At 42.9% G+C, this 27971-nt stretch overlaps 1 protein-coding gene across 2 annotated transcripts in view; it reads left to right on the top strand.

Annotated features, from left to right (window-relative positions):
* The first annotated feature begins 5298 nt into the window (after positions 1-5298).
* Positions 5299-27971, top strand: part of LOC146185700 (uncharacterized) — a 71627-nt gene continuing 48954 nt past the window's right edge. Inside the window, exons 1-4 of one of the 2 annotated variants that reach the window (XM_084606624.1) lie at positions 5299-5545; positions 5826-5868; positions 17735-17881; positions 18322-18425. In XM_084606624.1, coding sequence (XP_084462750.1) covers positions 5402-5545; positions 5826-5868; positions 17735-17881; positions 18322-18425 — 438 coding nt within the window. In that variant the 5' untranslated portion in view covers positions 5299-5401. The remainder of the gene's footprint in view (positions 5546-5825; positions 5869-17734; positions 17882-18321; positions 18426-27971) is intronic. The other variant, XM_084606625.1, reaches the window with a different exon arrangement.

The following is a 27971-nucleotide window of genomic DNA, read 5'->3' as shown; positions in this document are numbered from 1 at the left end:
TTGCTGAAGCCCAGCTGAATAGTGCATATGAAAGTATATTTGGAACAGTTTGGATGTAACAGTTTTGTAAAAGCAGTTTCCAGGAAACGTGTTTGGTAGGATGCGAAATGATGGCAGGATAGCAAGAAATGATCCAATGTCTTAGGTTCATTGCATTACGAGCACATGGTGGGTGAGTAGAATAGCAGGTCTATGTAAGAGGAGGAATCCTGTCCTGCAGATAGAACTTATCAGGACACCTTGCACTGACGTGAGAGGCACTGTTTTGGATTCCGTTCATACTGCAAATGCCAGAAGTGGTCAAATGTAGAAAGGATGAATTGAAGTGTTTCAGTAAAAGAGCATTTGAAACATGTGCCCACCCATAATGGAAAACAGAGTAGTAATGGTAGGATAGGCCTGTCTAAGGAAGATGATGCAAGAAGTTCTGCAGACTCATTCATTAGAATTCCAGGAATGCACACAAGCTTAATCTCGTGCATATAAGAAAGTGGTGTGTCTTTTTTTTGGTACTGAACACTCGTATGTTAAGCTCGTAATTTACTTTCTCCTTCAGGCTACCTGGATTGTTTTAAGTTTGGTGACAAACAGCCTCCGGTGAGTTAGCGTTTTTCTAATCTCTTTTCGGTTCATCGTGATATGGTCATGATGAAACAAATTTGCTTTCAACCGAAGTAAATTATAAGCACATTGCAGTCTCAGAGTTTCTTGTCTAGCACTCACTATTTTAGCTGCTATGAGAAATGTGGACAGAATTTTTCAGCTGCTTAGCATTGTATGAAATTTACTACTGAACATGCACGAACGTATTCACTCACAGTCGTATGTTATTTCACTTTTTGCTAATGACCTGGCCAGCTTGCAGAGGAAAAGAAAAACTGCTTGAAAGATGGTTTAAGTGCTTAGCTGTTTAGACAGGTGTGCAAAATTGAGACAAAATTGTGCCTCATAGGTGGTCTGGAATTGGTCGACTCCTTGCGATCTATTGTGCTACATTTCGTCAGGGATCCCTGGCTAGCTCGCACATTTACACCAGGAAATCAGCTGAAGTGTATGAAATGCTGTCGTACCAAATTTCACCAATATACTCCACATAACCGCCTTTCTATTGCATCTACTAGTATTCCTATTCTTCGAACTGTTGTGTTGAAAGTGTGTTGTCGACAGAATTTGAGAACGTGCAAAATGCAGCATGCTTTCTCTAAATTAGGCAGATATCCAAGAATGAAGAGAGAAAAAGAAAGCTCGAGTCCCCGTCTCACCCACCGAGAGAAGAAAACACCTATACAGGCTTTTGGAAGATTGCGAACAGCAAGATATTTTGGAACATTACAATAGTGGTGTGGGAAAAGAGGCATCATATTACTGCTGCTTGCATAATTAATGACGCAATCATTCTTGCAGATCCTGCCTGCGCGGAAATTAGTTACCGAGTAGAACTTTTACCATTTCTACATAATTTTTTCCTGACAGCAACGACCTGTAGATTTGCTGTCTTTACAGAAACGTGCATGAGGAAAGAGACGAATAACTTAAGAAAAACAAATGTAAGCCCCAAAAATTCCTAAATGTGAGCCGCCCTGTCAAATTTTCCAGCAAATCAACCACTGGAGCATTGTCCTCGACTTTATTGTGTATTGCTTTAAGAACTAGGTCACATCTAGGCAGCTACTGCTGCTGATTTCAGCAGCAGCTGTTATAATTATTGGTAATGAACACAATATACGTGCTGTCTTGCCACTGATGAGGATACAACTGGTCTTCCATATCCAAAGTCAGCCATGAATGATTACTACATGCAAAGCCAGTGTGTTGTAGAGTTCACAGCATCATGAGTTGCTTGCACAATCGAGGTCACTGTTGTGTTTCATGGAGGTTCGCAGATGCACTGTTGGGAACCTAGACGATATCGGCTCTTTGCTAATATACTCACGACGATGCTGTTTGTCGCTTTTCTTTAACATAGAGAACAGTAAAAAAAACGAGTTTTTTGAAGATACGATAAGAGCATGACGCCCTTATGCTTTTTTTCATCACAATCTTAATCAGCATGAAAAGAACATTAACTTAGCTTTTCTTTTTTTTTTTTTTGTCTTTTCCTCTTTTGCTTCGCTCTTCCACAGTGACTGTTGAGTTCTTTTTTTTGTTCCCAACTAAATTTTTGAGCTCCTGAGCAGCCTGATCATGCCGTGTAGGCATGCACCTCTCTCATATCTCACTCATACCACAGCGCAGCTGTTATCAACTCTGTGAGCACGTCCAATATGCGTCCTTTTCGTATGCCACATTTTTGTGAACTGCGTGGTTTTTCCACTTCTGATCCTAGTTGTATTCTGCTGACCTGCAAAAAGCTTGTGGCTTTGTGGATATGCTGTGAACACAAAACAGAAAAGTGCAGATATATTTATTAGGCTCCGCTTTGTGAAAACATAAACCCGTATGACTGGATGTGCCAGTATAGTGTGGATGTACGAGACTGCTGTTGCGTATTGAGGTCACCTCTCGTGGCCTGTCTTTTGCATGAAGCAAGTTTTGCTACAGGTGAAATTAAAGTGTACAAATGTATGGAAGCATAATTACAGGGTATTCAGAGCAACACAGACACACACAAGAAAGAAGACACCACGGCTGCTTACTCCAATTGTTTATTCAGGTGAAAGCAGCTCACAAATATAGCCTTCTCAGCTAATGCACACGTGTACACGGTATCAAAGAGAAGGCATCGATCTTATCAAAGCAGGCATGACAGAAATGTTTGCTCAGCCTCATAAAGGAAAACCGACGTGTCATTGGTACAGTTTGTACCTGCTTTTTTTTATACAGAAGGCTTCTAGAGTTTCACAAGTTGTCTAATTTGTGCCTCTACCCAGAATTCTCGCGTCGCGGAACTGTGTCCTACAATTGGTACAAGCCCTACAGTGCAAAACAAGTCACTCACCCTCATTGGTTGCAATGTATTTTGCATGTTCCCTAAGTCGGTCATTCACGCAACATGCCGTCTGGCCAATATGGGATTTTCCAGAAGACAATAGAATTTCATAGACGACATTGGTGGCGCACTTAGCGAACTGCTGGCAATGCTTCTTTTGACAGCCGACCTTTTGGCTTTCACATGTTATGCGACAGCTTAGCTGGGCAAGCTTGTGGGGGGTATAAAATGTCACCGGTGCATAAAACCGGTTTTCTACTTTTTCCAGGCCGTGAGTAACTTTGCGGACATATGAAACCACAACAGGCCACTCTTTTCTTGCCAGTTGACTCCTGCTCGCACCAGCCTTCATCTCCTTCAGAAGTGTTTCTGTCATTGGCACTAACACCGACTCAAGGAAGCCGGCTTCAACAAGCCTGTCCAATTGGACATTAATGCTGGCTTGCATCTTGTATACGCACAACTTCCGGAGTGATGAGACCAAGCAGAGGGTTGCGATGCCCCTTTTTATCACCTTAGAGTGGGCGGAATCATATGGCAAGAGACCATTTTGTACACGAGGGGAATAAACCCAGTATATCACTGCCCATCCAAAATCTTTAAACACAAGTCAAGAAAGTGAAGAATGTTGTTGTCTGGTAAGAAGTGAAGTTTAGCCCTTTTCCAAGTTGCTTAAAATCATCTAAAACACTTAACCATAGTCTCTGTCGACAAGGTCCATTGCTTGTTTAAAACAATTAGAAAGTCGTCTATGTAGCGAACCACTTTAAGGATCTTGTCATTATTAATTAGATTTGGCGGTAAGAGCTTTGGCACCAAGTTCGTTCTTATACAGATTGGCTGCCTGTAACCTGTTTTGTTCTGTACCCAGAATGGATTGCTCAAGAAGATTCTACTATTACCTTAGAAGTAAATCTACCCGTATCATGGAATTGTGGTGGAACTGGAATCTGAAAAGGCCTCTAAATGCTAAAGAAAAATCAAAGACGCCGCAAGTTGCAAAAGGAAGACTAATCCATATTGGGTGGTCATCCATTCCTGCTAACATTTCTAGCCTGCTTGAGAAAGGTCCTAAAAAGTTTGGAAAAAAAAAATAGGCAGACATTTAAGCAATTTATATCTTTATGCCTAAGCGGTGTGTGGTTCTTTGGGCTGCTCCCACATAGAAAAACCGGCGCATATGTGCAGTTTGCACTGTGCAAGTCAAAAAGAAGCGTAAGAGGTGTGCCATACAGACGTGCCACCTACCTTGGCGTATATCTGGTCTCTAAGAAGTTCTGGTAGCCGATGTCACATACGCTGGCAACATTAAGTAAAATAAATTCCTAATATACTTTAGTAATTAGAACTTCAATTAGATACATGCTCATTAGTGTACATGTAATTTTAAGTAATATATCATATGAAACACCACATCGCATTTACTAGATCCCCCTCCAACATGGCTCAACCAATCCCACCCTTCGTGACCGAGTAACATGTCTGTCATGCATGCTGAGTGGCTGGTTTAATGAGGCCCCGAATATTAGCCTAATTGACAGATTTAGTTTGTCTAAATATTTTATATTGTGACTGCCCTCTCGCAGGATACTAGCTCTGGACTACCCGGGCTCAAACTCGACCAGCGGCGGCTTCAAGAAGAAACGTAGAGGCGTGCATGTGCTGTGTGATATCAGTGCATGTTAAAGATCTCCAGATTGTCAAAATTACTCCGAAGCCCTCCACCGCCTCCACTACGATACCTCTTTCTCTCTCTGCTTTCACTCCCGCCTGCCTTCCAAATCCTTCCTTTACGGCGCAGTTCAGGTGTCCACGCAGAAAGTGTGACAGAGGCTGCGACTTTTCTTTCCTTTAAACCAAGTATTAATTATAAACTCTTTACTACTGTAAATTAGAGGTGTGCAAACATTCGAATAAGAATTGATATATGTTTGTTATTAGATTCGTATTTTCAAATATTATCGAATACATCGCAGATTCACCTAAATGCGCGCTTCATTACAACGTTGACCGTGATGACTGTGTAGTGAAGCATCCTCAAAACGCGACGGAGCCGTTTTGTGAAGAGTAGCCTTCCCGACAGTGTGCGCACCGCACTGAGCGCTTCACCGCAACGCAGCGCAGTTATAAGTGAAGCATCCTCAAAACACAATGACACAATCTCTCCACCCTCCCGTCCCCCCTCGCCTTCTTTTCCTCCCTCCCGTTCACATTCGTATTCGATTTGTATTTGCAAATTACAATAACCACAAGGCACCATCTTTGCGTGCAATATAAAAACAAAGTAATTTAGGTGGTATTGGTGGTATTGGTATTGATTATACAAATACATATGCTGTGGATCGAATGAAATCTGTTAAATCCAATCCAAGGCGGTGCAAGGCGGATTGAATGCGTTTGTTGTCGCTCGTTCTACGCATAGAGGAAGCGTCAACAGCATCAAATGGGAAGTGATGCTATCTAGTGCCAAAGATGTTCAGCCTTTGGGGAATGTTATTTGTATATCAACTGACCCTTATCTTGTGCTTGGGCCCTGATGTTGGCCGTTGTGGTCCTGCTAACCAGTCCTTCTGCGACAAAAGCATAGTTTCACTTCAAACCGATTGCTCATTCATGGTAAGCATTTGCGATCTCGGCTCTGTATTTATGCGCCGTTTGGCAGTCTAAGAAAGCAGTGTAAATTTGCGAATCCGAATTTTTTTTCTTGTAGCACATGCTACTTAGACCACATTCGATGCGCGCTGCAGTTTTTACGTTTCACGTTTACCGACGTGTCTTGCGCTAACTGCTGCAGCATCGTGTGTATTCGTTTACTTGGGGTGTTTCTTTTTATTTGTTAACATGGACAGCCTCACGCGTCGTGCGTTTTACGACTGTATATAATTTTTTTTTCCAGCAACAGCAGCCATCTGGGTCATGCATCATTCACCACACTAACAGTGAGTAACTTGTTCCCTCAGCACGCCCTTATGGATACACTTTCTTATGGATACACGCCCTTATGGATACACTTTCGTAAGGTGCGCGTCCACACGCGCACCTTACGAAAGCGCACATTTATCCAACTAGATTACCGATGTTATACCGTTAATATGTGGCACGGCATTTCACGCCAAAATTTCGTGAAGTAGTTGCGCCGATACATACTAGCAGGGCAGGCCCATGTGACCAAACCCAAATGTATCGATTATATTATATATGTGTCCAGTACGAGCCCCACATAATGTAGGTGGTAGCCGATGGTAACTATATAAACCGTGCGATGTGCTGACATGAGGCTAACTGGAGGTGTATTCTTTCCAGGAATGTATTATTTTTTTGGCTTGTTTTTCCCGTGCTAAAGAAGCATTTGCATGATTATCACTAGAGGCCGGATTTTTATGCACTAAATGTACGTTTTAGCGCCAAAAATAGGCAGCAAATGTTGCATTTTAGGCACCAAACGGAGAAAAATAGGAGCTAAAAACTTTATCCAAAGTGCATGTCATATAAGATCTGAACATCAGCGCACAATATCTGCCCCCCAAAAAATTAAAAATGCAAGCGACAATTTGTAAAATTTAAGAAAGGCGCGAACCTTACAGTCATTACAGTCATTTTTTTAAGGCTGGATCGCAACATACCATGAACACTGTACATACAATTCACATGATTCAGTAAAGCAAAGGCCTCGCAGGGGGCACCTGTTAAAGCAGGTGTTTGTGTGTACTGTGTGACACACGAACCCCGAGCACCCACGCTTAGCCGTGCGTGGCATTAATATGTCTGGGAAAAAAGGGGATCCTGGTGGTTGAGCCGATGCTGAGTGTTCGGACCTCTAAGGCCCCTTGGCGGAGGCAACACACCACTTTGACCCACGTTTCCCATAGACGGCACCTCCGGCTTGACTTGACCGTGGGAAATCGGCAGTCGCCTTTTCCTATCCTCCCCTCCATCTTTCGCGCTTTCCTATCTCCTTTCTTAAAACTGTCCTGTCTTCTCCTTTCTTCTTGGTTTTTTTCCTTCTTTCTGGTGGCGAGGGTTATTTTCCTGTGCCAAAACTACCACGAGTTCTGCCATATATGGCTATAGTCGCGGTGCATGGCTGTCGTAGGCATGGCTCATATCGAAGTTCTTGTCTCGTCCCCTAGTTGGGCTCCGTGGTGGGTGGCTGCCACTGCGGCCGAACACGAGGGCGAACCAATGTGACTGCCGAGTTTCACCCCAAAACAAAAGAGGTATTCCCGAAATACCATATTGTTCACAGTGAAATGCTAGAAAAACAACAAGAAAAATTTCCCCATTCATTGTTGCAGTGCCTCAAAGATGTCATCGGCCCCTGTTACAAGGCCACAAAACTTGCTAGTGGTGACTTGCTCCTAGAGTTAAATGACAAAACCCAAGTATTGAAACTTCCAAACATCAAGTCATTTGGGGACATTCAAGTATTCACCACACCCCATAGGTCACTAAACACAGTTCGTGGAGTGATTTCCGATATTGATTTCATTGAACTCACCGAAGAAGAAATGCAGGATGGACTTGCCGACCAAAACGTGATAAAAGTCCAGAGGATCAAAATAAGAAACGAAAACAAAGAAATACCAACCAAGCATCTTGTCCTGACATTCGCGTGTTCCACGCTCCCTGAGTCTATTTCTGTAGGGTATACAAAGATAGCAGTGCGTCCATATATCCCGAACCCTCACCGTTGCTTCAAGCGCCAGAGATTTGGCCACGGATTCCAAAGTTGCTGCGGTCAGCAAACCTGTGCGAAATGTTCTGCAAAAGAACACACTTCTGAGTTATGTACAGGTGCGGACAGAAGTAAACGGAGCACCCAGCCCAAGAAAAAACTGAGGGTCAGCGCCTCCTAGACGAGCCAGCCGAAAGCAAAAAATCGTCACGCGCATCTGCTCGCCCCCTGCCGGCGCTACCCTCCTTTTGCTCCGCATGCCTTGTCACTGTACCGGCCTCACTGTCGCGATAATGATGATCATGATTGGATGGTCGTGCTCTTCAAGGCGAGTGGGCATTTAAGGTGCATGGACCACTGCCTTGATAGCAGAGCCTGCTTGGATGGCACTACGTTTAAGCAGCTTCATTCAGACAGTAGTAGAGACATTTACACCTGCAGATGCCAGCGTGTTTTGTATTTTAAACTTTTGTAGCTGCCAGGATTCAAATGGGCTTCATCTCACGATTTCCTGCTTTCGGTCAGCTCGGCTAGGCGGCGCTGACCCTCAGTTTTTTCTTCGGTTGGGCGCTCCGTTTACTTCTGTCCGCACCTGTACAGCAGCACCATGCTGCACGAACTGTGGAGGGGAACACCCTGCTTACTCTAGGTCCTGTCCATCATGGAAAAAAGAAAGAAATAATTACATTAAAGACAACAGAAAACATATCTTTTCAAGAAGCTAGAAAACGTTTTGAAACCGAAAAAAAGTTCTCTCTAGCCCCGAAAATAGACTTTTCTGGTGTGCTGATACGGGGCGATGCATCACAACAGCCTTCGGCACCTGCACAGACCACAGACAGTAGAGCTGTAGCAGAGCCATCCTCGCCCCAAGTGGAAGCAGTTCCTGTTGCGTCACTACCTTCAAAGCAGGCCACGTAGCCTTCAGGGTCTACGGGCCCCAAGACCTCTGCCCACGGGGCAAGGTCAAATGAAAATGTCCATGTGCAGCATGCACCCACGTCTAGCGTCCCTGACGACACAATGGACACAACCCAAGGCAGCTCTTTGCCATCGCAGAGATGGTGAAACTCCTTGGATCGAGCAAAAAAAGACAAGGCACGAATCACAGAGCCTGAAACAACTTAACTTGTCCTTTTTCATACAAACATACAAAAATGGCATTCCTAATTCATTGGAATTGCAGAGGAATGTTAAATAATTTACCCGACATTAAAGACATTTTAGTATCATTTTCCCCTGTAGCCCTGTTCTAAGGAAACAAACTTAGGCCCGGTGCGTACTAGTGTACTGAAAAAATACAATGTCTTCTGCCACGACCGAGAGCAGACAAACAGGCTCTCAGGAAGAGTAGCTATCATTGTGCAAAGAAGCATCGCAGCGTGTCAAGTTAAACTAAAAACCAGGTTCGGAGCTCTAGCAGCCACCCTCCTTACATACAAGACAATTACAGTATGCACTATATACTTACCATATCTCAAAATAACTTTGCAAGAATTAGAGGACCTCTTAAGCCAACTACCAGAACCATACTTGGTAATTGGGGATTTTAATAATAATAATAATTGGTTCACAGGAAGGGAAAGGCGGAGTATCTGTCACACTTACTCTGTGGACACCTGAACCGCGCCGTAAGGGAAGGGATGAAGGTGGGAGTGAAAGTGGAAAGAGAGAAAAGGGATCCGTAGTGGAGGGCTACGGAGTAATTTCGACCACCTGGGGATCTTTAATGTGCGCTGACATCGCACAGCACACGGACGCCACATCGTTTCGCCTCCATCGAAACACAGCCGCCGAGGTCGGGTTCGAACCCGGGAACTCCGGACAGTGAGTGTTTTAGACCTGTCATTCAGTTCACCATCTGTTTTTACCGATTTTACATGGAATGTTTTAGATAACCCATATGGGAGTGATCATTTGCCAGTTTTTATTAATTTATCGTCATCACCTGCTGTCATTCCAACGAAACCACAATGTTGGAAGCTGCTTTTAGCGGATTGGCAAACTTTTAAAGAAAAAGCAAATTTGCATTAAATATATTCAGACATACATAACATTGATGAACTGAATGAAAAGTTGACAAATTGTATTCTCGCCGCAGCTGAAATCACCATCCCTCAGTCTTCTGAAATAGTATGGTGCAACCACAAAGTTTGGTATTCTAAAGAATGTAGGGAGGCAAAAAGAAGCAAAATAAAGCGTGGGGAATTTTCAGGAGGTACCCAACTTATGACAACTTAATACACTTCTAAAGAAGCAAGGGCAGAAGCACGATACATCTGGTGAAATGCCGAGAAAAACTCATGGAAAAGTTATGTATCGTCTATAAATAGCTTAACTACGTCGAAAAAATGTGGGGGCAGGTGCAGAAGCTAAGTGGCAGCTTCTCATCATTCACACTTCCTCTTTTAACAGCACCTGGTATTCAAACAACAACCCTACAGGAACAAGCAAGCATATTAGGCGAGCACTTTGCAGCAGTTTCTAGTTCTTCCTACTACACGCAGTCATTTATAATACACAAAGACATTGCTGAAAAACACAGACTTCCAATAACTGGTTGCACAAATTAACCTTATAACAGCCAAATTACTGTCCATGAAATCAATACAGTACTGTCTACCGGAAAACTCACTGCCCGAGGGCCCGACAGAATACATTATAAAATGCTGGCCCATCTTTCCGATCCTGCTGTACATGCACTTTTAAAATTTTTTATCAAAATATTCGTCAGGAAAAGTACCAGAAGCTTGGAAAACAGCTGTTATAGTCTCATTTCACAAACCCGGAAAGCCGCCAATTTCCCCTAGTGGCTACCGGCCTATAGCCCTCACGAGTTGCCTTGCTAAATCTTTCGAAAGTGTTTGAACATTCGGTTAACCTTTATTTTAGAATCACGTAAACTTCTAAACATTCATTAGTGTTGTTTTAAAAAAGCGTGCTCAACGACCGACCTTCTTCTTAGACTTGAAAATGCTGTCTGAAAAGAATTTATACATAAACAACATAAACAACACTGTCTTGCCGTCTTCTTCGACATGAAAAAAGCATATGACACAACCTGGAGATTTGGCATTCTACATGACCTAGCAGATCTAGGTGTTCGAGGCCAGATGTTAAACTGTCTAAATGATTTCCTGTCAAACCGTTCATTTAAAGTATTCCTAGGCTCAACCCTTTCGAGGAGCTTTATTCAAGAGAACAGAGTTCCCCAGGGGTGCATTTCAAATACTACTATGCTTGTTGTAAAACTTAATTCAATAACCAGAGAAATCGCGAAATTCATTATGTACTCGCTTTATGTTGATGATCTGCAGATTTCATGTACGTCCTCTAACATAACCCCGCATGAGCGGCAAGTGCTGCAGCTAACCGTAAATAGACTAGCCACATGGGCAGGTAAAAATGGGTTCCAATTCTCTGCACAGAAATCAGTGGCTGTTCTGTTCACCCTCAAACGAGGCTTGCATACCGCCCCAACCTTACACTTAAAGAAAACCGTACTACCATTAAAAAATTAACGTAAATTTCTGGGAATTACCTTTGATAAAAAGTTGACATTTTTACCCCACGTAAATGCCCTCAAAAAGAAAGCTTCTCAATCATTAAACATACTTAAAGTACTGTCAAGAAAACACGGCGGGTCCGACAGGACATGCCTTCTACATATTTATCGGTCTATAATACACTCTACCTTAGATTATGGAAGCATTGTGTATGGTTCAGCGAGACTATCGAATCTTAAACGCTTGGGTCCAGTACACAGCATAGGATTGCGCCTCTCAACTGGCGCATATAGGACATCTCCAATAAAAAGCCTTTATGTTTAAACAAATAAACCGCCCCTAAAAACAGGAGAACAATGCTTACATGTGCATATGTACTGAAGATAAGATCCTTATCAAAACACCTATGCCACCCGATAGTCACAAGCTGCCCATCTAGAACCCTCTTTAACAACAAACCCCGAGCAATCAAACCACTAATCTTCCATTTTTAACAGGCTGCCAGGAATTAAACATACTGGATTCACTTCCAAATATTGGCCGGAGACCAAGCCCACTGCCCCCCTGGTACCACTTTCCCTCTGTGTGCGACTTCACATTAACCCACTTTCATAAGAAACAAACACCGCATGAATACATAGTACAAGAGTTTTTGGCACTAAATGAAAAATATGAAGATTATAGAGAATTTTATACATGTTTTTCTAAGAAAGCGCATTACACTTGAAGCACTGTAATACAAGGTAAACGAGAGAAAGTAGTATGGTTGCCTGAGTGTTCATCGGTTTTCACAGCCAAGTGTCATGCAATTTCTGTGGCTGTAGAAGAAATATTACGGAAAAGCATTAGAAACAGCATCATTTATACAGATTCTCTGAGCGTAATCACAGCACTGCATCACAGAAATGCTACAGAACCAATAATTGGAGACATAATACATAACGTAATAGCTGCAGAAACACAGGGGCAGTCAATCAGGGTTTGCTGGTTACCAAGCCATGTTGGAATCCGCGGCAATGCTGATGTCTGATATAATGTCACTTATGTACCCTCCCTCTCCTGCTTGGACATGCGACATGTCCGCAGTATTTCATAAATAAAGTAAATAAATAAAATGAGAGAGCTGACTCATGTGCCGCAGCAGCCTGTAATGATGAAGTACAACTAGTCAGCATGCCACATAGAGATTTAATGAAGCTCATAAAGGGAAAACTGAGATCAAAATGGCAGGTTTCATGGAACAATGAACTAAACAATAAATTGCACTTTGTCAAACCAGTCGTTAAAGAATGGGCATCGTGCAACAACCAAAAATGTTTTGTTGAAGTCATTTTATGTCGGCTTCGCATTGGGCACACGCACCTAACACATGGCTTCATTCTTAAAAAAGAAGACAAACATTTATGTGAAGGGTGTGGAGGTGAACTAACAACAGATCACATTGTACTCTCATGCACTAAACTATGGAAATTAAGACAGGAATATTTTGCATAGTTTTACACTGAACAGATCCCTTTTCATCCCAGACTGCTTTTGGGAGAAGATGCAATTGTTGAAATTTCTCACATTTTCGGGTTCCTAAAAGAAGCAATGATCCTTAACAAGCTATGACAATTAAGAAATGGATTAGTCACATCCAAAATGTGAAGACAAACAACCTTGTTCTTGGTGCATGATAGCCTTAGTCGCTTATGTGCCGAAAACCCCAACGCACCAATCAGTAAAGCAAAGGGGCCAGTCGCGGTCAGCCATGAGAAATCCTTGGAAATAGCCAGCCCATTAAAAACACATCTTACACACTACTTAGTAAAAGGTGAAGTGTTCTATATGTTTAACGCCAGAATTGTCCTGTCATGCTGTAAAAATAAAACAAGCATTAAACGTTTTATTAGGAAGAGGCCATGTATTTATTAAAAAAAAAGTAAGTAAGGTCAGTTTAAATTACCTGGTATATGAGCTCTAAGGTTTCACTCGTACACGAATTAAAACTTTTTCCGTGGATATGCATGATGCTTCAACATTCAAAATACGTTACCATTTATGCTTTGTAGCTAGTGGCTTCAAGCATCTGGAGCCACGGCACCTTTTAATGGTGGTTGCCATACATTGCTGCTTGACATTAAATATGGTGGTAAAAATAATTTGTTCTGTACGGGCCTACGCACATCGCTGAGGGCATGATAAACACTGTTCATCTAGAAACAACTGCTAAAGCTAAAAGCGCTTTAGTATGCAAGCACCGTCCGCTAGTTAATGGGCTTCAAGTTATGCCCCATATCTCTCAGAAGAAGGCTGTAGACAGAAACGTAACACTCGATATCAACGAATGTTACACCAGCATGTTTGCAATTCGAAACGTCTGATGGCTTTCTAGAATGTTAGCCAGCAATTACTCTCACTGCTTGAGCACTGAAAACATAAAGTTTTTGTCCAAAAGGGACTGCAACTTGGTGCGAATCTTTTCGGCAACTTCTCTGCGAGGAAGAGCAGCGATTGATTGCATTATGTACATTCTTAGGCACCTCCGCCGCCGAGCGAGGAGGTGTCTGCGTCTTCATGTTCCCGCTCCCCACCATTGCCCCAGGAAACTGACACCTCGATCTGCGTTCGAGTTGTTGCTGAGTTCCGCTGTTCCTGCTTCCGACGCGCAAAAGCCCGCGAGAAACTGCGTGGCAGCGATAGACGCAAACTGCTCGCCCCTTGTCTTTTAGAGCGCAGCTTTTTGGCGCCCGTTCCTGTGTTTCGCATCGTCGTCGCCGTCACCTTTGCAAGCCCACCTGCCCTGACCAATCATATCCTAGGCAACAAAATTTTTTCATAAATTTCCTCAGCTCCGCAGCTGGGGCAGCGCGCGCTTCTCCCCCCCACCTCCCTCTTCCTCCATGGCGGTGACCGCACGTGTTGCGCGATCCTGCCACTGGCCATTGGTGCTGAAACGCAGCGCGTTGTATCAACTGTGGTCGCTCGTTGCCACCACAAACGTTTCTCTCACGCCAGTTCGTGTTTTATCATCCTGAAACTTGCGGGATTCTGCCAAATTTCCAGTAATTCAGCACTAACTAAGAGATAGTCGGCGCCGCGAGTTCGTTATATCAAGCTCAACCGCCACGACATGTTCATTACATGGAGTTTTCAAATACATGCACTTCAGTGTGGGCGGCGTTGGGGAACTGAAAAACTTCGTAATATCGAGGAATTCGCTACATGAAGGTTCGTTACTTAGAGGTTTAACTGTACTTCAGTTTTAACGAACATGCTCGATTTGTTTTAATTAGAGGCACATAATGAAATAAATGATACTGGAGGGCTGCAGTGGAGTGCATGCTTCATAGTGTCTGGGTAACTGCAATGATTAAAATAAAAAAGGTCTACTACGTTCTCGCTCTCTTTGTGCATTGTTGGCGGAGAAGTGTATTGCCGTCTGCAGTGTAGCATGGTGCACCAGTATTCCACTGCCGAATCAGTGTACTCTTGGAGAGCTTTCACTTTGGCATGGCTGGTAAGCCGGTAGAAATCCCTGGTGAAATATGGAAATAACGAAGCATGGTTCATCAGCGCTTATTCTGCTTTAGTCAGTGGTGCTTTTTTTACAGGGAAATTACGCAATCTGAAGATCGACAAAATCAATGCATTCAAAGAAATATAGCTCGGGAGTAAAGGCGGAAGAGTGGTCTTCATGCAAGCATTAAAACAAGTGTCTTGTTAAACATTGTTGATGTCAGGGCACGAATGTGTCATCATATACACGCACCACTGACAGCTTTTCAGTGAAGCAGGCACCAATATCAAATATAATATGATGAAGATAACATGCCACCAGAACACATGAAAAGATTAGGCGGATAGTCAATTGGAAATCTCAGCCAGTGAAGCTGGTTCTAGCTAGTTTACGCAACATTTTCCAGTCGGTTCCAGCTGAAATCAACTGGGAATTGCTCAGACAAATGCATAAATTACTTCAAACACTTTCTGAAATGCTGCGCTGTTTGGTCGATTACCTCTTTGCTAGCCAAATTCCACTAGCTGCAAAGATAAATATTAGAAATAGGAAAATAGCTGTTTCAGTATTTTCTGCTTACATTGTTGGCAGGGTTACATGGTTCAGAGCTATTTTCACCAAAATAGGGCATTTTTGGACCCTTAAGTCGGAAAAAGGCATTTATAGGCACTATAAAACTAGTATTAGACATATTGTCAACAGCTAATTCGTGCTCATATATAGAAATAATGTGTCTACAATGCACTGAAGAATATAGGCATTTGCCTAAAATCCTGTCTCTAATTATCATACTCAAAAATTCGCTCGGGAGACCTCTTTTAACAAACAGGAAAGAAAAGTCTTCAAATCACAAATAAGCCAACCACATGGAAGAGGCCACATTTACGTAAATCCTTACTGCCTCGGTTGTATTATGTCACCGTGACGAAACATTTGTGTGAATACTGGTGTCTTGAGCATGCAGAACAAACTTAAATATGAGGGCGTTTGCTGAAACAATTGCCATTGCATGTGACAGCTGACAATCAGACAGAGGGACTCATGACGTAGAAGGCTTCAGTACACTCGATAGAATGCACACTCTGCGAGACCTAACTCATTGTGACGTTTCATAGTTCACAATTTACCCACCATTTTCCCATGCTGTATTCTTTTTTTTTTGCACTCATACTGCTGGACCATCTTTTAAAGCGTGGTTATATATGCTGACGATTTCTGTGCTCATTCTTATTAAATGTGAATAAATTTTCGAGTTGCATGCACAGTCATGAACAAAAGTTTGCAGGATGTGGATTCACTGAAAAAAATTGATTTCTGCATTGCCTTGTTTGGTGGTAGTGGTAGTGGTTTATTAAAAATAAACAAAAAAGAAGGAAAAGAATGTTGTCGGCCGTTGCAGTTGCTGTCTAATATTTCAAGCACCTGACCTGTGGCTGGCAAGCCTCGCTAGCCAGTCAGCAGGTTCCAGTGAATGGGCCAAGCACATATATGTCCTCTCATCTCGCCTGGGTGGCGCAGTGGTCAGGGCACTCGACTACTGTGCCCAAGGATGCGGGGTCGAATCCCAGCTTCGGCGGCCGCTTTTGGGTGGGGGTGAAAAGCTAGGCTCTCATGTGCTATGCGATGTTAGTGCATGTTAAGGAACTCCAGGTGGTCGCAATTTCCGGAGCCCTCCACTGCGTCATCTCTCATAGCCTGAGCCACTTTGGGACATCAAAGCCCAAAACCTAATCAAGCCATATATGTTCTCACGTACCAATGCTCTTGTTGACTAGCTGCTTTCCTGACTTCGCCGAGTTTTTTCATGAATCCACATTCCAGAATCTTTTGTCCACGACTGTACATTTATTATTAAGGTGAAAGCCTTACTTGCCTCATGCATGACGTGAGCAGAAAGTGGCAACAAAATTATAACATGCTTTTATATTGAAATTGCGATACAACCATTCTTTGTGCAGTGTTCATTGTAGTATCATACCATTTTGCTTCCCATTTAGCATCCATTTATTAGTCAGTTTCAAGTTTAATTGGTAATAGGGACCTGAGCTGATGGATTTACCTCCAGTTGTATGCCGCTGATTGATTGTTAGTGTATGTGCCCACTGAGAAGTGAGATAGATACTATGCCTTTTTTCAAAAAACTAAACCAACTAGAGATGTTTAGTTTAACACTTTGCCAAACTCTGTGCCAGTCTGTCAAAGCTAAACCTATAGCCAGGCAGAACCATGCCAAACCATGCCTGAGAGCGCTTTTGCACCTCTTAATTGATTTGAGCGGCCCTGCTAACTTTTCTTGTTGGTATTTAACAGTGCTTTAAATGGTTGTGTTAATACTTACACATTGTGCCAACATGTACACTGCCATTTGATTCGTTGACGCCATGATTAGAGCATATAAGAAAGACCTGTTATAGGAAGGTGCATTCTAGGTCACTGTGCATTGAGATAAATGTTGTTTACTTTGATAAGCTTAAGCTGTAAGAAAAAGTGCTTTTTAAGGGAGTTTTTAAAGGAAGTCAGGATTTGATTCTGTATCCACAGTCGAGCGCCGCAACCATTGTGCCACTGTGGTGGGGCCCATGCTCAGGGCGTAAGTAAATATGGACTATCATGTGTGATTTGTCTGAGGCTGGAAAGTAAAGAATTTTTTTCTGCTACAGGTAAATGTCGGATGGTAACTGAATTCTTTTTCTTTGTGTAGTCTGTTTCGATTTCAGCAAATGAAAAGTGATAGGTGTCACAAATAACTTTGTAATCATGTGAGGCTGACAGAACTGCAATATTGTAGCAGCTTTGCTTTATTATGCTAGCCTGCCCCGTTAGCTGGAACGACTGTGAGTTAACACCTATTGTGTACCTAGTAAAATGAGATATTTGCGGCACCACAGCCACTGCTTGTTTGCTGAAAGCAAAAGTGAAACTGCGTGACTGAAGACGTGCAGTGGTAAATTATAAACCAAGCATTGCTGAGTCTCCAGAAAGCGATCCATTTGTGTACTTTATACATTGCTCCAAAGAAGAAAAAAACTTGGCAGGGCAGAACTTTCACATATGTATTCCTCTAACACAGTGGTGTGTGATACCTGTGTGCAACAGTTTATGGGTTTTGTCATGTCTTTTGTTAGGCTGTCGTACATATGACTTTTCATCTTGGGGCATGGAGCCAGAGCAAGTGGTCACCTCTTTGGAAGATTTGGATTACCAAGTATTCCTATCAACTTATAAAAATGAAAAACTTGCATTGAATGTTTCCTTCAACAGCAATTCGAAAGGTATGCTATATTTTTGTTACTCTGTTTTTTTACAGGGTCATACTATTAAATTGAAACACGAGCCGTTAGGTGTGCATAAGAGGTGAAGAAGTAAAAAAATATTTGCATCACTGATACTAATTGGCACTCGCAATGTTCTTAACCCCCACTTCCGGTGGTGGTATGCACTTAGCACATGCCTTTTGCAAGACTTGTCAGCAAACGTGACACAGATGAGCAGTTAACATGGCTAGGAGTATGATTTTCTGATCAAGCAAGTTAACAAGAAAATGGTGGACATTCAAGGCACTTGTCATTGCTTTTCAAAGACTGTAACACTGTTCCAGTAGGATCGATGATGCACGAATTATGTTGAGTGCACTGGGACCTTGCTGAACTTCCTGCTTTGTATGAATATGTTACTGTTACCGTATCACTTGCCCTTAAAATGCTGGTTGCAGATGTGCGTGGCTTATACGTTTCCCTTGCTGACCGCAAGTATCCTGGTCAGGAGAAATACAACACTTGTCGTTTGTTCGACTTCAGGAAGTCCGAGGTCCAGTTGGTAAGTGTATCTTTATAGTACAGTTCTGTAGTTTCTTTGGAAAGGAGGTGTTTCCAACAGACTGCTTTTAAGCAGGGGTGGAAGTGCTGCTCCATTTGCTCCATTCTGCTCCAAAATGCAATATTGCTCCGAAACTGCTCCAATCTGGCTGTTTTGATGTTCTGCCATCAAATTTAGCAGAACATGGGAACAATGTATTTGCACCAGTGGCAAAGATATAACGCATCTTGCACTGGGCTTAATACAAATAAAATTTTTGTAAGGGAAGGAAGCATGGGGCATAATAAATATTTGTTCGCAAGTAAATTTAGTATGAGCCATTGGTGATTGGAGATAACTGCGAAAAAAAAATGCAATGTGCATGTGACCTAGTACCTCCTCTCAGCCTTTTGAATCGCCGATAGAAGCGAGAGCAGCAAGTGAAGCAAATAGGCGCTAACTACTACTCGGAAGGTGACTTGTCTGACTGGAAAAACCGCATTAGTTATTCTAATGGTTCTGCTCTAAGAACACGCAGGCACTCATCGAGCCTCTTTGTCAGTAACTAGTTTGTCGGACCTACGGCAGACAAAATCATACTTGAATCGTTCTGGGTTGGTACTCCAAAGATTTCACTCACTAGGAAGCTTCTCAAGTGTGTTGGAAAGCCTATTGCCTATTGCCAAGATTTTAAGAATGAACCCCAGCATTGCTCAAGCGAAAAATGGTAGAACTATTGGCAGGAGGTAGTGAAGTAAAAATGCTGAAGGATGAAAAGGCTACCCTTTAGTGCCATCTATATTTCCTGAAGGCACTACTGACCACTGCTCAGGAATTTATCAGCACAGGCATAGGATCAAAAAGGATATGCACAAGATAGAGAGCAGAAATGTCATGCCCATTAGTCTGAGCTCCAAATTAGTGGCGTTGCTTGAGCGCATTGAAGTGATAAACTCGACATTTGAATCTGTCAAGTCAGAATAGGCAAATGCTTTAGGTCACACTAGGTGTTCAGTTATGAAGTGCACCAGCAAGCGTTTTGTTTGCTGCTAGTCTGTTCCAAGTTGTTGGCCGTTTGTCTTGTCAAAAATGAGTGCGAAGTTGGAGAGGCATTGAACTTGCATAAAAAGGAATCAGATTGGAGAGTTGATAGTTTTTCTGTCAGAAAGAAAACTACAATTACTACAATTACCAGAGGCATTTGGCCTTAGAAACCTGCTCCAAAACATAACATTCAAATGTTTCGAAACTCTTTTTTCATTGCTCCAAAGCTGCTCCAAAATGCTTGAGCCTGCTTTCACCCCTGTTTAAGGTGAACATAAGGGATGAGGAAATTTGTTCATCTTCTCAGAACTTTGTCTTAACATTAGTTCCCCCCCCCCCTCCTCCCCCCTCCCAAAAAAAGAAAAAAAAAGATGTGATCGTGCTAGGTATGTCTAAATATGTGCTGTATAAAAACAGTAATTCATTGATCTTGTGCAGTGAGAATTGAACACACATGAAACTACGCATGACATAGGCTGAATAGTGACATCTTGAAGATAATCAAATCGCATTATCCTGCATGAAAAGAACATTGGCTTAGCTTCCCTTTTTTTTTTCTGTCTTTTCCTCTCTCGCTTTCCCAAAGTGACTGTTGATTTTCCTTTTTTCTAACATCATTTTTAAGGCCCCAAATGCTCTGAAGGTGCCCATTAGCCATGCACATACCTTGTAGTATCTCACTCCTTTCGCAGCGTAGCTGTTATCAGCTCCATGATCAGGTGTATTATGCATCTTTCTGTGTGCCACAACTGGTGCAGTGTCAGTGTTTGGCCACCACTATGCCATGATATCGGGCATTCGAAAATTTGGCTTCCAGCTGAACTGTTTATTTATTTATTTATTTGGAAATACTGCCAATCCCAATCGGGATTATTGCAGGAAGGGCACACAAATTTGGAAATACACAACAAAAGTACAAAAATATACAGCGTTACAACGGTTTGAAACAGTAGTACAGTTAATAGCAAGTATTTGATAATAACGGATTACAAATAACATGAGAGTAACTAAAAAATTGCCTGAAAACACACCACAACGAAGCACACTTGACATTAACATAGAGCACTGAATGAGTTTGAACTATGATTATAACTGACATTGTAAAACGAGTAGGTGGGCTTCATAAGACTGCAAAAAAGTTTCTAAAGATGAACGTGTTATACATGATGGTAGGTTGTTCCATTCTCTAATTGCTGTCGGGAAAAATGTATGTTTAAAACAGTCTGTGTTAAAGCGATATTCTTCCAGTGTTTGTGAATGTCTATGTCGTGTTGCTCTTGTGTCTGGTTTTGCAATATACCTCGAAGTATCTATGTTTATCATTTTATGAATGAGTTGGTAAAGCAGTTTCTGCCGTGCAAGCCTGGCGCGGTTTTGTAACGTGAGTATTCCAGCTTTGTTTATTAGTTTTGTGGGTGAGTCCATTTGTCTGTACTTGTTATAGATGAATCTAGCAGCTTTCCTCTGGACGCCCTCTAGTTTTTTTATTAGTTTATCTGTAAACGGAAACCAGGCTACATTTGCGTATTCAAGTACGGGTCTGACAAAAGTATTATACGAAAGTAATTTAATGTCTGATGGGGCGTCTCGGAGGCGCCTCTTAAGTAAAAAAGTCGTTTTAGTGCTGATGATGTAATGAAGTTCACGTGAGTGTCCCATTTAAGATTATTTGATATAATTAGGCCTAGGTATTTATGCTGTGTAACTGTGGGAAGCGGAATATTGTTTAGTGTGTATGAAAATTCGGACACACTATGTTTCCTGGTAATTCGTAACACGGCTGATTTTTCAGTATTAATGCTCATCTGCCATTTAGCGCACCATTCACGTACTGATTTTAGTGCATCATTAAGTGCTACATGATCAATTGGCGAATTTATTTCATGGTATAATATACAATCATCAGCAAAAAGCCTCATATTAACACGAACGCTAGCAGGTAAATCATTTATGAAGATTAGAAATAAAATAGGAGCTAGAACGCTGCCCTGGGGTACACCTGACGTGACTTCAGTTATTGTGGACTTTTCACTGTTAAGCTCTACAAATTGTAACCGGTCAGATAAATAGCTTTTGATCCAGTTAATGATTGTTCCTTTGCCTAGTGTGGATTCTAACTTTAGAATTAATTTGTTATGCGATACACGATCGAATGCTTTAGAGAAATCTAGTAAAATCAGGTCTATTTGCTTTTGGTGGTCGATGCTAAGAGAAGCATCATGTATTAGTTCTACTAGTTGAGTGACGGTGGATAGGTTTTTACGGAAGCCGTGCTGAAATGGTGATATAATGCGTTGATCTTCCAGGAATGTTGTTATATGTTTTAAAATTAAGTGTTCCAGTAGTTTACATGCAGTACCTGTTAGTGAAATGGGCCTATAGTTACACGCTTGATTTTCACTTCCACTTTTATGGATAGGAATTACCCTTGCGATTTTCCAATCTGCGGGAAGGAAAGATGAGGCTAAAGATTTGTTGAAAATAAGGCATAAGTATTTTGCGACCCATTCCGCATATCTTCTAAGAAATGTGTTTGGTATTTTGTCTGGTCCGGGTCCTTTTTTGGTATCTAAATTTAGCAAGAGGTTAAATACGCCAGCCTCGTCAATTGTTAGTGGTTCAAGGCATATGTTGGGAGCTTTTATGTGTGGTAAGTTGCCATCATCTGTAGTGAAGATCGAATGAAAGTAATTATTCAGTGAGTTCGCTCTGGCTTTGCTTTCGTCAGGACTCATTATGGTCGTATTATGTTGTTTTGGGTTTAAGTAGTGCCAAAACTTTCGCGGAGAGCTCTTGAGAAAACTAGCAAGTTTGCAAGAAAAATAGTCAGCTTTGGCGACTTTTATTTTTGATTTCATATTCCTGATTGCAACGGAGAGAATAGAAGTTCTTGTGCTACTGGGTTGTGCTTTTAAAGATTTTCTCAGCCGCTTGACTTTGCGTTTGGCATGGATGATGTCACGGTTGATCCACGGGCTGTGCTTATTTGTTTTCTTAGTTTTAACTGGCACAAAGTTACCTATGCAAAACGATATAATGAGTTTGAATCTTTGCCACAATTTTTCAGTGTCGGTATTAGTGTCTAAGGCGAGTTGTTCAAAAGAAGAGAATTCAAAAGACAGGTGATCGAGTATGCTGGTGTCATCTGCTTTGTGGAAATCAGGAAATGTTGCGAATGATTTCGAGTGCGTTAGAATGTCATGAATAGGTACATTGCATAATGTTATCTTGTGATCTGACATACCATCTAGAAGCTGAAATTTTGCTTTTTCTGTTGGGAAGTGATCACTAAGGAAAACTATATCAAGTATGTTTGAACTGCCACCTTGTACACGAGTTGGTTTATTTATTATTTGACATAAATTAAACGTTAGCATGGTATCAAACAGTATGTCTGCGTGTTTAGAATGATGTTGCATAGTGTTCCAGTTAACACAGGGTAAATTGAAATCGCCCAATAAGATTAACCTCGATCTAAGCAAGTGCCTAAGCATGTAAGCGTGCAAGGAATGCAGAACATCGGTGTTTGAAGACGGGCTGCGATACACGCAGCCGATAAAGACTGGTCGCGGTGAATACAGGAGTTTGCAAAATATTGCTTCGACATCTTCGACGTCAGGCAGAACCTCGAATGGGATTTCCTTTTTTATTAGGATAGCAACGCCCCCGCCACGTGTCAGCCTATCCTTTCTCACAATTGCATAGTTGGGGAGAGTTGCTTCGAAATCTTTTATATTGTTTGTTAACCATGTTTCTGTGATGGCTACAAAATCAGGGCTGATGCAGAGGAGGAATGATTCAAGGTAAGTTGTTTTGTTCACTATGCTGCGAACGTTCATGTTAGCAAATGTTATTTCGGAGGCTGAGGCGGGTGGCGGGAACGTAGCGACCGTGTTTCGGCTCTGTCGTTTTTTTGGTTAGCAGTCCGGGAATCTGTTTCAGTTGAAGCGACACTGTCTTTCTGGTTTTTATGGTTAGCCGTCTGCGTGTAAGATCGAAGCAAAACAATACTTTGTGTCTCGTCATCCCATCGGTACAGATCATTGTTGATTCGTAACTTATCGAAAACCAGGGAAGCTTTCTGCCCTGAATCTTTCATTTCCTTACCAGTTTTCCAGAGCTTTTTTCTAATTTCACGCACTCTTGCTGAAAAATCTTCACCAATCGAGTAATCAGTGTTTTTTAATTTTGTACAGGTTCTTAAGATTGCAGATTTGTCTCGAAAATCCCGCAGCTTTAGAATTACAGGCCTGCATTTTGTCGCTTCTGGTTTGCCCAGCCGGTGTATTCTTTCTATGGCTACCTGTTCAACCTTTAGTGTGTCCCTGAAGATTTCGCCGTTAACTAAATTTTCAAGTGAGCTGTTACTTTCCTCGGGGTCCTCAGGGACCCCATACACGATTAAGTTATTTCTTCTCGAGTAGTTTTCCAGGTGGTCGATTTTCTTTTCAAGGAATGCCACTGTTTCCTGCAACGTAGCGACTTGGTTTAAGCAGGTGGAAACCTTATCATCAAGAGACGTTAGCCTTTCTAGTTTGGTGTCTATTGAAGTGAGCCGCTCCTCTTCAGGTCGTCTGCAATTTGCTGCAACTGTCTAGAAAGTTGTGATATGTCGGGACCAGGGTTAGTTTCCACGTCTCCAGCAAGCAGTAGCAGTTGTACAAGATGGACAGATAAATCATAAAGCAATGGACACGCAAGCCGAGGGCACGGGCCGTGACCCCTTTTCCCAAGCATTTCACCCCAGAAGAGCCGAGCACCAGGCCGGGGGATAGCTTGTACCCATTTTATAACCGGTGGGTACCCGGCGGCACCAGGGATCGAACCCGGTACCTCCCGAATGCGAGGCGGATGCTCTACCACAAGGCCACCGCTTCGGTTTAAGGGCCACATAATGGGCTGTTGCCGCGCAAGGCGGACTTATTGTTGTCCGATGGCGGAACGAATCACTGCCACATCGGCGCAACTATTTGGGCCGTGACCCCTTTTCCCAAGCATTTCACCCCAGAAGAGCCGAGCACCAGGCCGGGGGATAGCTTGTACCCATTTTAAAACCGGTGGGTACCCGGCGGCACTGGGGATCGAACCCGGTACCTCCCGAATGCGAGGCGGATGCTCTACCACAAGGCCACCGCTTCGCCACTCCTTAGCCATGTGCTTTTTGGTCTGTTGGTGGCAACTTGTGGCATATGTTGTGAGATATGGCATCTCTTCACCGTCCATGCACAGGCATGAGTGCCGTTGCCCTACCTTTCTCACACCAGAAAAAAAAAAAAAAGCTTCCCTGCAAGGAAGTGCACTCCTGTAAGGCAGCTTCCCCTCACAATTGTCTATAATTGCACAGAAGCTGTCTTCAGTTCAGTTCAGGCGTTCAGTCGTGTCCGACTCTTCGTGGCCCTATGGACCATGTCACGCCTTGCTTTCCGGTCTCTCACTACCTTCCTAACATCACGTAACTTCATCTGCAGTGCCTCGAGGATGCCATCTAACCATCGCATTCGCTGCCTACCCCTTCTCCGGCAACCCTCAACTTTTCCCAACATCAAATCTTTCTCCAGTGACTCCTCTCTTCTCATCAGATGACCAAAGTAGCTGAGCTTTAACTTTAAAATTTGACCCTCCAATGAGCAGTCAGGGTTTATGGTCGACAATATCGACTGATTTGATCTTCTGGCAGTCCAAGGAACTCTCAAGAGTCTTCGCCAGCACCACAATTCAAACGCGTCAATTCTTCGGCGGTCAGCCTTTTTCACAGTCCAACTCTCGCATCCATACATCACAACTAGAAAGACCATAGCACGAGTTATACGGATCTTGGTTGGCAGACTAATGTCTCTGCTCTTTACTAGGCGGTCAAGGCTAACCATTGCTCTCTTTCCCAGAAGTAGGCGTCTCCTAATTTCATGGCTGCAGTCTCCTTCAGAGGTAATCTTGGAGCCCAAGAAGAGAAAATCTGTCACAGCTTCCACTTTTTGTCCATTGATGCTCCAGGACTTGATAGGGCAAGACGCCATGATCTTTGTCTTTTTAATGTTCAGTTTAAGCCCAAACGTCTCACTCTCTTTTTGTACACGCATCAGAAGTCTCTTGAGTTCCACTTCACTTTCTGCCATTAAAGTGGTATCATCCGCATATCTAAGGTTGTTGATACGTTTTCCAGCAATCTTCACTCCAGCTGAAGACTCGTCCAGACTGGCCTTCCTCATGATGCACTCTGCATATAGGTTAAATAGACCGGGCGACAGTATGCAGCCTTGCCTCACTCCTTTCTCAATCGGAAACCAATCAGTAAGACCATGCCCAGTTCTGACTGTGGCCTCTTGCCCTTCATACAGGTTCCTGAGGAGACAGATGAGGTGAATTGGAACTCCCATCTCTTGGAGACCTTGCCACAATCGGCTATGATCTACGCAGTCAAACGCTTTCGCATAATCAATAAAGCAGAGGTAGATGGGTTTCTGGAACTCTCTTGCTTTTTCCATGATCCAGCGAAGGTTGGCAATTTGGTCTCTAGTTCCTCTGCCCTTGCGAAACCCAGCTTGCACGTCCGGAAGCTCCTGATCCACATACTTCTGCAGCCTACCTTGGAGGATTTTCAACATCACCTTGCTAGCATGTGAAATAAGTGCGATCGTGCAGTAGTTGGAACAATCTTTGGCACTGCCTTTCTTTGGAATGGGGATGTAAACTGACCTCCTCCAATCCTGTGGCCACTGCAGGGTTGTCCAAATCTTCTGACATAATGTATGCAGAATGTTAACAGCGTCATGGTTGAGGTTTTGAAGCAACTCAGCTGGAATGCCATCAATTCCGCTAGCTTTGTTCTTAGCAAGGCTGGCTAAGGCCCATTCAACTTCACTCTTCAGGATTCCCGGCTCGAGATCAGTGATCACAACAGTCTTATGTTGAGTTTGCACATTCGGGTCCTTCTTGTACAGTTCTTCTGTGTATTCCTGCCACCTCTTCTTTATCTCTGAGGCTTCAGTGAGGTCCTTGCCTCGTTGGTCCTTTATCACGCCTAGCTTAGCACAGAAGCTTCCTTTGATATCTTTGATTGTCTTATACAGAGCTCTTGTGTTCCTTAATTGGCTGTTGTCCTCAGCTGCTTGGCACTGTATGTTCAGGAAGGCATTCTTATCTCTCCTTGCTATTTTCTGAAAATCCGCATTGAGCACCTTGTATCTTTCTCTTTCCCCCATAACTTTTGCCATCCTCCTTTCCTCAGCTATTTGCAAAGCCTCTTCGGATAACCAGTTTGCTTTCTTGCATTTCTTTTGCTTTGGAACTACCTTAGTAGCAACTTCTTGTATTATATCACGAACATCAGTCCACATCTCTTCGGGCTCTTTGTCTTCTAGATCTAATTCTTGAAATCGATTCCTCACTTCCACAGCATATTCTAATGGAATTTGATCCAGATCATACCTGAAAGGCCTTCTAGTTTTCTGTGTTTTCCTCAATCGAAGCTTAATTTTGGCAACAAGAAGCTGATGATCGGTGCCACAATCGGCCCCAGGCCTTGTTTTTACTGCTTGTATAGCGCTTCTCCATCTCTGCCGGCAAATAACATAATCGATCTGATTCCTGTACAGACCGTCCGGTGAAGTCCATGTGTACAGGCGCCTCTTGTGCTGTTGAAAATGAGTATTCGCTATGGTCAGGTTGTTTTCTTGACAAAACTCTACTAGCCTCTGCCCAGCTTCATTTGGCTCACCAAGACCGAACTTGCCCGTAATTCCGGATATTTCTTCACTCCCTACCTTAGCATTCCAGTCTCCTATGAGAAAAACGACGTCTGATGATGGGGTGCGATCTAAAAGGCATTGTAGGTCCGCATAAAATCTCTCAATGTCAGCTTCTTCAGCAGTAGTGGTCGGTGCATAGACTTGGATAACTGTTATGTTCAAAGGGTGACCTTGGATCCGAAGTGACATCATTCGATCGTTTTTGGGGTTGTACCCTAGCACTGCTTTGCCCATTCTTCTGTTTACTATGAGAGCGAACCCATTCCTTCTCTTGGATTCGTGCCCACAATAAAAGACATAATGGTCGCCGGAGTTAAATCCTCCCATTCCGGTCCACTTGAGCTCGCTGATACCCAAGATATCAATGTTCAATCTGTCCATTTCTCGCTTGACGATATCCAGTTTACCTTGCGTCATAGATCTTACATTCCATGTTGCTATGTGATATATCTCCTTGCAACATCGGACTTTCCGGTCGCTTCCCGACACATCCACAACTGAGCGTCCTTTTGGCTTTAGCCCAGCCGCTTCATTCGTCCTGGAGCTACTAGGAATCGCCCTTTGTTCATCCCCAGTAACATGTGGGACGCCTTCCAACCTGGGGGGCTCATCTTCCGGCGCCATATCATTAATGGTATTGTGACTGGCCATAGGGTTTTCTTGGCAGGAAATACTGGAGTGGGTTGCCATTACCTTCTCCAGTGAATCACGTTTTGTCAGAACTCTCTGCCGTGACCTGTCTATCTTGGGTGGCCCTACACAGCAGAGCTCACGACTT

The sequence above is a fragment of the Amblyomma maculatum genome, chromosome 6 (assembly GCF_055883805.1).
Source record: "Amblyomma maculatum isolate TAMU_Amacu chromosome 6, ASM5588380v1, whole genome shotgun sequence".
In the NCBI taxonomy this organism is placed as follows: Eukaryota; Metazoa; Arthropoda; class Arachnida; order Ixodida; family Ixodidae; genus Amblyomma; species Amblyomma maculatum.
This window is presented reverse-complemented; position numbering and strand designations above follow the sequence as displayed.